Source organism: Gopherus flavomarginatus, chromosome 2 (assembly GCF_025201925.1).
Source record: "Gopherus flavomarginatus isolate rGopFla2 chromosome 2, rGopFla2.mat.asm, whole genome shotgun sequence".
NCBI classification, from domain to species: domain Eukaryota; kingdom Metazoa; phylum Chordata; order Testudines; family Testudinidae; genus Gopherus; species Gopherus flavomarginatus.
In genome coordinates this window covers 73,962,550-73,975,436 of record NC_066618.1, presented here as the reverse complement: position 1 = coordinate 73,975,436, position 12,887 = coordinate 73,962,550, and the positions used below count along the sequence as shown (strand labels likewise).

Genomic DNA, 12,887 nt, shown 5'->3' with positions numbered 1-12,887 from the left:
CATACAGACAGCATAATCATAATCAGTAACTCATAACTTGGTCTTAGACACCTTATATGACCTCCTTTACATAAGATTTGGTGCCACTACAGGACCTTGGTTGCAACCCATGTTCTAGATGGTCCCAGTTTATATCAATAACGTCACAGAGTCATGTGGAGTTGCATATACCATTACTGAGCTTCAGGGTCTCTGAGCTGTCTGGCAAACAAGGATGGCTTGCATGCTACTATATTGTGAAGCCATGGGTTATATTTGTGGACTGCCATTGCACAGAGGGTGCAAAATATAAAGCTCCTTTTGCCTTACACTGCATCTGTGCATTCACACAGATGATGATTACTATATAGTATATTAAAAGCTTTAAACTAATTTTTCTAGCATTACATTATAATATAAATATTCTTGAATAAGTGATGATGTACTGTATATAGGTGATTCAACCTCAATATGAATACAGTAATTCTTGGTAACACAATTTCTAGATGTTTGGAATTTCAGTGGTTTTCTTTTCTTTTTTTTTCATTAAGGGTGGTAGGCATGTTGATTATGTAGTGGATCAGATTGTTGGTAAATTGATTGAGGTTGTGAAGAAGAAGAACAAAGCTGGAGTTTCAGTGAAACCGTTTCAGGCAAGTAGTTTCATATATACTAAAAACAAATACTGAAAAAGAATGGAAGCAACAGTTTTGATAAGTGAATTGATTTCTGTGTTTTTTCAACAGGTGAAGAATCATATATGGGTTTTTGTGAATTGCCTGATTGAAAATCCAACTTTTGATTCTCAGACAAAGGAAAACATGACCCTTCAGCCTAAAAGTTTTGGGTCCAAATGCCAGCTATCAGAGAAATTTTTCAAAGCAGTAAGTATGATATGCTTTTATGATAGGAACACAGGAATTGCATCCTGGATCAGGTTTTTATGTGTTCCCAAATGAAGTACGATATGAATTGGGTTATAGAATCTGCATTTTTATGAATCCAGAGATTTCAACAAACAGCAAATGGCATGGAGGGATTTCTGCTGCCCTTCTAGTCTGAGTGGGGGGGCAATAGGCTGCACTGTGCCCTTGCCCGATTTGCACGTGGATTTCATTTCCATGGCTCACCGACCTATGGCAGATTACATACTATTTATGCTGGTAAATTTCTAATACAAAGACAGGCATTCACAAATTTTGGTAGTACAGTACCTTTTGAGTTGAGGATTATTTTCTTCCCTACTTTGTCCTTTGAAATTTTTCTTATGCTATTTAGGAAAGGGTGTATAGAAGAACTTGTCTTTTTTTCTGTGAATCAAGTAACATACAACTATTAATATGCCATTCAAAAATATTTACTCTCTTCCAATAATATAACTTGAAAATACGAGTTTGTTTTAATTCGGACAGTTTGAACAAATGCACTGGTGTAAATGCAGGTTCCCCCTCACCAGTGCCTCTTTATAAGGCTCTATTAAATAAGAAAAAGTAGAATTAAATTTCAGCCAGAATTCATTAAACTGAGTCCTCTTTAGTGCCAGTAACCTATGTAGCAGCATGTGAATAGGAGATTTACAGCTTGCACTCCTAACATCAAACAGATTTACACTGAATAAATAAAAAAATGCAATCTCCTGGTGTTAAAATACTAGTTCCAGACTTCATGTGAAAACTTTTCCATTACAAGGACAGTCTGTATTAAACTATACCACAGCCAAGTGTATACATAAGAGAAGCTCCAAAAAGAGGAAGGTATTGAGAAATTTGGCTACCTTTTTTAGCAAATTCAGAGGAGGAAGGCTTCTCACCCAGCATGCCAGAGTCGTTAGCCAGGTTCTTTGAACATTAACCTGATGCTGAATAGGTAATATACGATGTAGTATGTTAAGATTTTATTATAACTTTGCCTTAATAAAAAGTTAAAATAAAACCTTGTTTCATCACATGGAATCAGCTGCATTTCTTCTAACCTTTTAAGGGAAAAACAACAAATCATAATTTTGTGAGACTGGATGCAACCTCCAGAATTGCACTTTATTATATATTTTCCATTTCTGGCAATATTTTTTTTGCAGTGTGTGTACTCTTTGCTAGAAGTGTGCGTTTTATATTTAAGGGTATTAAATGTGCAGTGAAATCTCTAAACAGTGAATTTTTATGACTAGAGAATAATGAAAAGCCAAAGCACGTGGTATTTGCCTCCAGTGGTGGTTTTTTTGGTGTGAAATTCTCTACAACTAGTTACTATGTGGAAATATTTGCTATAGAAATATGTTACTTGTGCTGCATAAAATTGTCTTGCCTTGGCATAGAATTCCTGGGTAGAGTTCTGGTGGTTTGCAGATACAGGGCCCAATTCTCATTTATACTGAGGCCAGTTTATATCATTCTGAACATATAAACAGGTCTTTAAAATGAGTGTAAGTGTAGCTCACTCCTTTTATGCTACCAGACAGGTGTAAACTGGCTTTGGTGTAAATAGAATCAGGATCATGGTACCTAAAATGTGCTAGGCATTTCATAAACTTAGTATAAGACAGGTTCCGTACTTTGAAAGGTTACAATTTAATAGACAACTCAGAGAAAAAATACGGAAAAAGAAGTGGGGAAGGAAAGCAGAAATGAGGAAGAAGAATAACAACAACCATGTGAGGGATAGAAAAGAAAAGAAAGGGTAGGTTGGGGGTTGTTTGGATGCTAATGTACATGTGATGTTAGTTCCTTGAATATTTTTTTTAATCATGCTTTTTAAAAATTGTTTAGGGGGAATTTGAAAACCACTGATGGATCTTAGATTGGATTCTTACATTTTACTGCATTATTTTAAGTTAGTGTGTGAAGCTCTACTTCTGTGCTCATGCACAACTTTAATCTATCATTTATAGGCCTCTAATTGTGGTATCGTAGAGAGTATTCTGAACTGGGTTAAATTCAAGGCACAGACTCAGCTGAACAAAAAATGTTCATCAGTGAAGCACAGTAAAATCAAGGGCATTCCAAAACTAGATGATGCTAATGATGCTGGTAAGAGCTTTAATATGATTACTTCATGCCAAGAAGTTTATTATGTTTATAGCTTTAATTTTATCAACAATTGTTAAATCACTGTTAGATGCTCTAAATCTGTTTTACACAAGTTTGTAAAGAGAGTTTATCATTATGTTAGTGGTCTGTCAAAAAAAGTATGAACTGCATACTTCTCTATGCAAATTTTTAATGATCAGTGAAGGAAAGGTGAACTCCTTAGTGTTGTAATTACAAGTGCAGCTCTCAGTCTGATGCTAAGACTACCAGATGATTTACGGTAAGGAGTTAATAGTTTTGATTTAGGATTTGTTTTTTATTTAGAGAGGTACATCACAGTAAGTAATGTGTCCAATATTCTGTTATTTTTTTAAATATATGTCAATATTCACTGAATATATAGAAATAATAATTCATTGTGATTAGGTAGCACCATATAAGACAGCTGAGGAGGCTTTGTAATCTCTTTTCTGAACATTTGCCAGATTTTTAGCCACAGAACCCTCGGGATAAATTGTTCCATCACTTGGGATTAGTGTTTTTTAGGTAGGGATGAGATTTTAGGGACAGAGAAACAGTCTGGCCTTTGGGTATTTAGTATTATTTGATAACTGATCTCTTTGCACCAGAAACGAACCATTTTGATACACTTTAGCTTCCAAAAATTGCAGCCCAAGCCTGAATATCTACATCACAATTAAACAGCCACTTAGCCTGAGCTCCATGAGCCCAAGTCAGCTGTCACAGGGCAGCTGTGGGTTTCTAATTGCAATGTAGACATACTCTTAAAGTCCATCTCTTAAATTTTCAGAGCCTTGTTCATTTTTGGAATACAACTGTTAAAATCATCAGATTCAAAAAGGCAACCTGCTAAGTCAGGGAGAGATTCATATTACTGCGAGGAATCTGAAAAGCACAAGGCCTCTCTCTTTTTTTAGGAAGTTATATACACCTCTACCCCGATATAACACAACCCCATATAACACAAATTTGGATATAACACGGTAAAGCAGTGCTCAAGGTGGGCGAGGCGATGCGCTCTGGTGGATCAAAGCAAGTTTGATGTAATGCTGTTTCACCTATAACACGATAAGATTTTTTGGCTCCCGAGGACAGCGTTATATCGAGGTAGAGGTGTATGCCTTTTTTTGAGGATTAGTCATTTTCTCCAGCCTCTCAGAGGGTTGTTGGCATCTGATGAATGGATTAGGCTCCAGAAGAGTGGAACTAACATCTGTCCTTCCTTCCAGGAAGGATTCTGATGAAATATATAAACTATTTACAGCCCTAGCAATGAAGGAGGAACAAGAGAGAATCACCTTGTTTTAGTATGTTAATATTTTAGGATGAATGAGAATTGCTTGTGGAGAAGTCTCAAATCTGAGGCTTTTCCCTAGGCAAACAAGTATTCTTGTCTTGTTGTTCTGCTTCTGTCAGATGGAGACAAAACACTTGGATTATGGCTTGGGACCAGATTAGATAGAAGGGTAACCAGTACTCTGATCCACTGAGCAGCTTCCATGTGTTTGCGCTTTTGCATGTGGTTACCCAGTCCAGACTTGTGGATTCTGTGTGTATGAGAGAGCCAGACGTAATAAGGGCCAGTGGAAGAGGAAGTTACTTGTATAAAAATTATCCAAATATATGGGTGGGGGGGATGAATAACCCATCTTTAGTGTATATATGCATATATAAATGTATGTCATTTGTAGACAGTGTAGGATTGCAAGACAGCCACCCAGAAGTGGCTATTCAATCAAAGATATAACAGCCACTGCTCCTCTATTTTCCTCATGCAGGAGTTTTGGGTCCCTGGATTTGTGTGAGACACCTCCACCCTCTTCCACTGCGTCCATCTTCCCCTCCACACCAGCCCATTGCTGGGATGAGAACCTCCTCAAAGGAGGAGTGGGTGGGGAGATTTCTTCGCTCCTACTGTGGAGCTTAAGTGGTATGGACGGTCTCACATCATGAGTGAAATTCACCCTGTATTGAAGAATTATCTATCATTTTGGTTTAGGGAGAAAACCGGTAATTTAGCACAAACGTATTTTCTGGTTTGCTTTGTTTCCTGCCTTTTTCCCACCCCTCCCTAGGTGGCAAACATTCTTTGGACTGCACGTTGATTTTAACAGAAGGAGACTCTGCCAAATCTTTAGCTGTATCTGGCTTAGGGGTCATTGGACGAGACAGATATGGGGTATTCCCACTCAGGGGTAAAATTCTCAATGTTCGGGAAGCTTCTCACAAGCAGGTAAGCAGTACTGCCAACTCCCAAGGTTAAAAATTCTTGTCAGCTTCAGTATATATAATGGCTTAAACTGTGAAATTTCAAAAATAATGTTTGTTGGTGTGTCTTTAATGTTTGAGCCTTTGGAGTTCGCATTTTCAGAAGGTTCAGCAGATGTGAGGGCTAGAAACTTACTTTTTCATTGAAATCTGAGATTCCCACCTAATAAAATGACTTTTGGAGACAGTGCTTCCAGAATATATAAAATATTGCAAAACTTGTGATAAAATAATAAGAGTTGGCAACAATGGATAAGGAAGAACAGCACCTGAACTAAGAGACTCTTAAATATGGGGAACTTTTGTTATAGCTGACGTAATATTAAACAAATATCAAGGTATCAACTCATTATGCTTTTTTACCCCATGCTGAATCTCTGCTTTTTACACAGATTATGGAAAATGCAGAAATCAACAACATTATCAAAATAGTTGGTCTGCAGTACAAGAAAAGCTATGAAGATCCAGAATCTCTAAAATCCTTGAGATACGGAAAGATTATGATCATGACTGATCAGGTTAGTTTGAGATATACAGGTTTTAAAAACACATAACTAAGATATTTTAGTATCAGAGGGGTAGCCATGTTAGTCTGGATCTGTAAAAAGCGACAAAGAGTCCTGTGGCACCTTAGAAACTAACAGAAGTATTGGAGCATAAGCTTTCGTGAGTGAGTACTCACTTCAGACGCATGTGGTGGAAATTTCCAGAGGCAAGTATAAATATGCAGGCAAGAATCAGTCTAGAGATAACGAGGTTAGTTCAGTCAGAGAAGATGAGGCCCTCTTCTAGCAGTTGAGGTGTGAATACCTAGGGAGGAGAAACTGCTTTTGTAGTTGGCTAGAAATTCACAGTTTTTGTTTAATCCTGAGCTGATGGTGTCAAATTTGCAAATGAACTGATGTTCAGCAGTTTCTCTTTGGAGTCTGGTCCTGAAGTTTTTTTGCAGCAGGATGACTACCTTTAAATCTGCTATTCTGTGTTCAGGGAGGTTGAGGTTGAGGTGTTCTCCTACAGGTTTTTGTATATTGCCATTCCTAATATCTGGTAAATGGGCCACACATGCACTCTCCTTGTCTCAGGCCTGCAGTGGCAATTAACTGGTGCAGTACCTTCTCAGTCGCCCTAGGTCTGAGTTGGAGCTCCAGCTTGCCTTACCTCAGACTTAGTTTAGTTAGATTAGTCAAGTAGTTTAGTGTAGTTAGCTTAGTTGGTTAAGAACCTTTTATTTGTTTTTCTCCCCATTTAAAAAAAATAGGGGAGAGAGCAAAAACACCGCATTTATTGAGAATACAGCAGTTATCATGTGCTTTTCAAACACACACACACACACACACACACTATGCATGCACACAGAGTCCTACCAGTTGATGTTTATAGTTACCAGTCCAGAGTCTGGATCAATCTAGTGGCCAGCCAGATTGGTCGCAGAGGGGAGCCAGGCTTTGTTGGTTGTGATCCGATGCTCCTGTAGTGGCAAGACGAACCCAAAGTCCCATGGCAAAGCACTTTGTTCTTATAGTCTTTTTTTCTCTGTTGAAGTCTATCGATTTTGCTGTGTCAGTTTCTGACCAGTTACTTCTTAATTGGAGTTATCTTTTGATGTAAGCATTCCAAAACATCTCTGAGGGGGTCCTCCTGTCACAGATTTGATTTAATTTGTCTTTAGGGGTGCCAGCCTTACCTCAGGGTCATCAATCTGCCCTTTCTTCATTATGGATGCGTGCTGATGGTTCTCTGGTGTCGTTAAGTCTCTTCACTCCTTCCTTGACCATCTGGCTATAACAATCGCCTTCACACCTTACTTTTTCCTGATACATACATTCCTCATTCACACAAACAGTCTTTTACAGAGACCTTTGAGAGCAAAAGACATTGTAAATTAAGGCTTCCTAAATCTTATTATCAAAACAATTCACACTGGGGCCCAGGCCTTCAACGTTCCTCTAATCTCCTTAACATAGACACAATACAAGATCCTGCCTCTTACTTACTAAACCTTAGAACAAAGAAATGTATATTTAACTAGAGTGCCTAATTTGTAATACATATAGGAAAACATAGTAGACAAAAGGGTGACCATAATCAGCCATAAGGATTGTTCTGATCTGTCCTTGCCTTAACATCAGTACAGACGCTGGCAGTCTGTCAGATGCATTTCTACCTGTGTCCCAGAGGGTCATTCCCTTCTGCTATTCAAAAAGGGTGGCTGGCAGGAAGAAATCAAGTCATACATTCATTCTCATAGTACAATTATAAAATCCTGCCCCTAAGCTGGAACCTGTTCAGTGGGGACCATTGGCGATGGGGCAGATCAAAACCAGATGGGCATGGTAACTCAATGTGCGGTCTAAGGTCATACCTAGATAGACCTGTTCTACTTCATGCTTCACCTTCTGACCAGTCAGATAAACATTCAGTTCTCGGGTTGCGCTGGCATGATGAAGATGGAACAAACTGGAGACTGTTTTTATGACGCTTGGTTGGAGGCGCCAAGTCTTACAGTAGTCAGCTAATTTTATCATGTCCCAGTTTAAGGTGGCATCAAGCTTGTGAAACGTCCAGGCCTGGGTAGCGCAACATATGTCATCTGCGTAAATGAACTTTTATGACTCCATTCCTGGCAGATCATTGATGTAAAGGTTGAACAGGGTTTGAGAAAGCACAGAACCCTGGGGTAACGCATTGCTCTGTTGTCTCCAAGCACTCGTCTCCTCCCCCATATGGACTCTGAACTGCCTATCACGGAGGAACAGTTCAACGACGCCTATGACCCAAGGTAGCAGGACCCACGATACCTTCACGAGCAGGCTAGTATGCCATACCGTATTGTATGCTGCTGTTAGAACGATGAAAACAGCGCCTGTTTTCAAGTTTCTCTGGATGCCATTTTCAACAAATGTTGTCAGCACAAGTACTTTGTTGTATGTGCTACAGCCTTGGCGAAAGCCAGCTTGGTCAGGGCTCAAAATTCTCTCCATGTCGGGTAATATGCACTGTAGGACCAAGCACTCCAGAGCCTTGAAGCACGCCAACAATAATGATATGGGACAATAGCTTGATGCTTGACTTGGGTCTTTTCCAAGGTTTTCCAGGAATTCTGGAGATACACCTCGATATAACGCTGTCCTTGGGAACCAAAAAATCTTACCGCGTTATAGGTGAAACTGCGTTATATCGAACTTGCTTTGATCCACCAGAGTGCACAGCCCTCTCCCCCTTGAGCGCTGCTTTACCACGTTATATCCGAATTCATGTTATGTTGGGTGGCATTATATTGGGGTAGAGGTGTATATTGTCATAGCCTGCATCTGTTCCACACTTGATGCTACCCAGTGTCTGTTACAGTGAATGGTTGTGGGCAGCTTCTGATCTGGTGTTCATGTTTAAACATATGCCATTCGTTCCTCGCTTGTCTTCGCACTTGTTTCTCCAAAGGTGCTCTGGTCATTTTAAGTAGGTGTCCAGCTACCTGGTTGGGTGTCACTGAGGGTCAGCAGAGTGCAGGTGGCTGCTGCACTGCTCCAAGGTGTCAGAGCAGACTCCAACACTTGCATCTAGAGTGGGTAAAGCTCATCATCTCGGTCATCTCCTCTCATCTGGCTCAGCGAGCAGTGTCCAACGATTCGATCAGATGGTCAGCGACATCTGGGTCACCAGATGCAGTGCTCTCCGCATCGAGACAAGGGATATAGACCGGGCGGCAACCACGTGAGATGGCTCTGCAGGCTGCTTTATAGATAGCACCACAGAAGCAACAGTAGGTCTCATTTACCAAGATGTGCTGGGCTGGTTTGTAACCACACTCTTCTCCAGCACTTCCCGGTATCTTTCGGAAGTTCCACTACTTCTTTTTGGAACTCTTGACAACTGGAATTTGTAGCCCGATATGGATCAGCAACGGTCTGTGTTGGCTGCATGGGAAGGTATCCAAAACTTGGCATGTTGCTGGCTGAGGATGTCCATGAACTGACCCAGCACAAGTAGGGAGAATAGTCACGATCCCATCTAGAAGAATGGAATGTGCCTTGCTGCTTAGCATCATGGATAAGGGCAAGGTCGATTCGAGATGCCCAGTCTTCAAGTTGTTCACTATTGGTGTCAACCTCCTTATACTCCCCAGTCTGTGTGATGGCTGTTGACGTCTCCGACGTAGACAGCTGGGTGTAGTAGGCTTGGTAGAATCTGTTGGTTCCAGCTGAGGCTTGGAGGCTTGTATACGTTTCCCAATCAGAAACCACCAACCTAGATGGTATCACAGAATTTAGTAGACATCAGCTGAATGGCATCTGCAGTATCAGACTGAACGTATGTGGCATGGCCGTGCTTCGGGAGTGCCACATGGCACAGCAGGTTGAAGCTGTCGATACTGTAATGCCCGGCTTGGGCAGTTGCCACGAATAGTCATCTGGGACTACATGCTGCTACAGTGAAAGGCAATTATCCATTGAAAATCTGTGGCTTTATATTGGGCTAATCACAACTTGTTGAGTCACTGGAGAATGATGTATCCCTTGATATATTCACCAGAAGAAAGTGTACAGGATTCCATTGGGAAGGGAAGCTTCTCCTTGTAGCAGTGTGCTACACTGTAGGGTGCTTCACTGTAGGTATGCTTGCGCCACCTTATGCCTTTGGTCTGAGATTTCTGATAGCAATGTCTGTTCAGCCAATGCACGTATGTTATGCCGTCTCATGCTCTGTGCTGTTGCTATATAACACTGCATGGGGGAACCGCCTTCAGTTCCTTCTCAACTGCCTTGGCCTGAGATGGAGCCTTAACAGTTGTCTATGTTTAGTTTTACCTCAACTGTGTCCCCTTAGATCTTTTAGTAGTTAGTTTATTGTAGTTGTCCTTAGCATTACTTAGTACTAGTTTTAGCTGTACTGGTTTAAAAACAATTAAATAAAAAAAGTATATTAATTTCTACCCTCCTGAGAGATTTTTACTTTACTGGGAGGACATGCCCGGTTTCCTTGGTTTCAAAAATTACCTGTTATGTTGGGAGGCAATCCCAATGAGTGACGGACAGTCCTGGCGCATCCATTACCTCTGGGAATCTCATATTTCCCAGAAGTGCAACTTATGTCTGGCATTAAAATCTAGAGCCAGAAAAAAACAGGGAGATCAAACTCTTCATGATGGAGATCTCACTGCGCCCAGCCTCTGTCCATAGCCAGAGGATCCCCCCATATGCTGGTCGCTGAGTAATCCGCTGCCTCCCCTGTCTCCAAACCACACTCCTTGACAGCATCTAAGAGGAGGACCCAAGATTCCTCTCATAAGACCCCCAAAGGCTGTCCCCCAAGTTCTCCACATAGGGAATCTACCTCAAAGAAGTTGTGGTCTCTGATGACTCCGGATACTTTGGCACCCACTGTTTTCCAATCTGGTATCTATGAGGCTGCTGGTTCCTCAGGTACCAAGGGCGCTGTCAAATTCAAAGACTGTAAAGTTCTGGGCTTGGTTACTGTCGTCGGTTACTGTCAGCAGAGTGAGGCGACAAGAAGAGCACTGCCTTTTCTCACCTGGCACTGAAGAAGCCTGCTAGGGCTCCATCTTTACAACTCTCGGAGCAGTTGAGATTTACAGTAATGTCAGCTCCTTCAGTTACTATCACTTCAGCGCATGCCATGGACATGCTACTGACAACACTCAGTCAGCTACTTTACAATTCAGAATTACCAGCTACTAAGCTTTATAGGCAAAATATAATCATACAAATTATACCAAGCTGAACTCATTTATTGAGCATCCCCCAGCAGAACACAGAGAGCAATTCCAGGCAATTATTGCAAAAGGCCAGCTGCTCACCAGAACATCTCTGCAGGCCTCCTTTGATTGTTGATACTGCCACCCGGTAGATGGTAATAAACTGTTTGCTGACAGCATGGACCAATCTCTACATTTTTTAAAGGACTTCAGGGCTACTTTGTGTTCTCAGGATCTACACACCTGCCCAAAAGAGAGAGGTTAGTAAGTCCTAGATGGCACAGAGATCCCATCCTGCTCAGTTCTCAAGCTCCCAGAGATCAGAAGAACCTCAACACAAGAGACAGAGGTTCCAGAGAAGAAAACCACCAACTTCTCAACCTTTGACCTCAAAGCCTTCTACCACCAAGCACCAGTTTTGATAGGGTGGTCGAGTCCTGAGTTACCATCCTCATTCTTACCAGCTGCATTGATTCACCTGCCATCCTTATCACTTCCAGTGGGCTTGAGAGTCAATCAGTACAGATAAATGGGTTTGGGAGAGGATATCTGTAGCGTACTCCATTCACTTTACTTCTCTTGTGACTGCCAGCGTCCCTTCCCCATCCCTCTTCAGGAATCCTATCACGAAAACCTTCTACAACAGAAAATAGGCTCTCTCCTACTCTTGGGTACTATAGAACTGGTTCTGTAGCAACACAGAGGGAAGGAGTTGTATTCCAGGTGTTTCATGGTTCAAAAAAGAGCAGCAGTTGGATACCCATCCTAGATTTAAGGCTACTCAACACCTTTGTGAAGGCAAAAATTCAAAATGGTGATGCAGCAATAATTCCATCACTGGACCAAGGAGTTGGTTCTCAGTCCTAGATCTTCAGGAGGCATATTATCATATAGGGAGGGCCCTACCAAATTCACTGTCCATTTTAGTCAATTTCATAGTCATAGGATTTTAAAAATAATAAATGTCATGATTTCAGATATTTAAATCTGAACTTTCAGGTGTTGTAACTGTAGGCGTCCTGACCCAACTCTGAAGGCAGCAGCATGGAAGTAAGGGTGGCATGGTATGGTATTGCCACCCTTACTTCTGCGCTGCTGCTGGCAGGGTGCTGCCTTCAGAGCTGTTTGCTGGGCCATCCAACTCTGAAGGCAGCACAGAAGTAAGGGTGGCAATACTGCAATCAACCTACAATAACCTTGTGACACCCGCCGCCCCCACAGCCCTCTTTTGAGTCGGGACCCCAGTTTGAGAAACACTGGTCTCCCCTGTTAAATCTGTATAGCATAGGGTAAATCTACACAAAAGACCAGATTTCACAGTCACTGACACATTTTTCATGGCCGTGAATTTTATAGGGCCCTACAGATCCATCAACTACACAAAAGATGCTTATGCTTTGCTGTTGGTCAGGACCACTTTCAGTACAGGGTGTTCCTTATCAGCCAACCTATTCCCCTCCTGATCTTCCACCGTGAACCTCACCTAGGCAAAGAAGAGGTGCTCTTACACACACCTGAGGTCAGGACTGCTGTGGTCTTCTATCTTGACAGGACTAAGCCTTTCAGAAAGACTTCCAAATATTTGATTTTATCACAGACAGATCAAAAGGGCCCCCAATCTCTAAATGAAGACTTTCTAAGTGGATATCCAACTGCATAGTTGTTGCTACCAATCTTGTAATCTCCAAACACCCTGAGACATACAAACTCACTCTATGAGGTCTATTTCCACCTTGTAGGGTGCGTGGCCGTCCCTCCCTGTTACTCTCTGAGGGAGGCCATGTCTCCTCACTGTTGCATACCTGTAAAGGTGAGTTCAAAAGGGGGGAATTAATTGCACCGAATGCTGCAGCCCTCCAGCCAGGCAGAGCAGTACTGCA

General features: G+C 41.6%; 1 protein-coding gene across 6 annotated transcripts in view; it reads left to right on the top strand.

Moving 5' to 3' along the window:
• Positions 1–12,887, top strand: part of TOP2B (DNA topoisomerase II beta) — a 119,406-nt gene that overhangs the window by 73,600 nt on the left and 32,919 nt on the right. For all 6 annotated transcript variants that reach the window (XM_050938296.1, XM_050938293.1, XM_050938295.1 and 3 more), the window contains 5 exons: positions 531–632; positions 726–863; positions 2,867–3,005; positions 5,102–5,259; positions 5,687–5,812. In XM_050938296.1, coding sequence (XP_050794253.1) covers positions 531–632; positions 726–863; positions 2,867–3,005; positions 5,102–5,259; positions 5,687–5,812 — 663 coding nt within the window. The remainder of the gene's footprint in view (positions 1–530; positions 633–725; positions 864–2,866; positions 3,006–5,101; positions 5,260–5,686; positions 5,813–12,887) is intronic.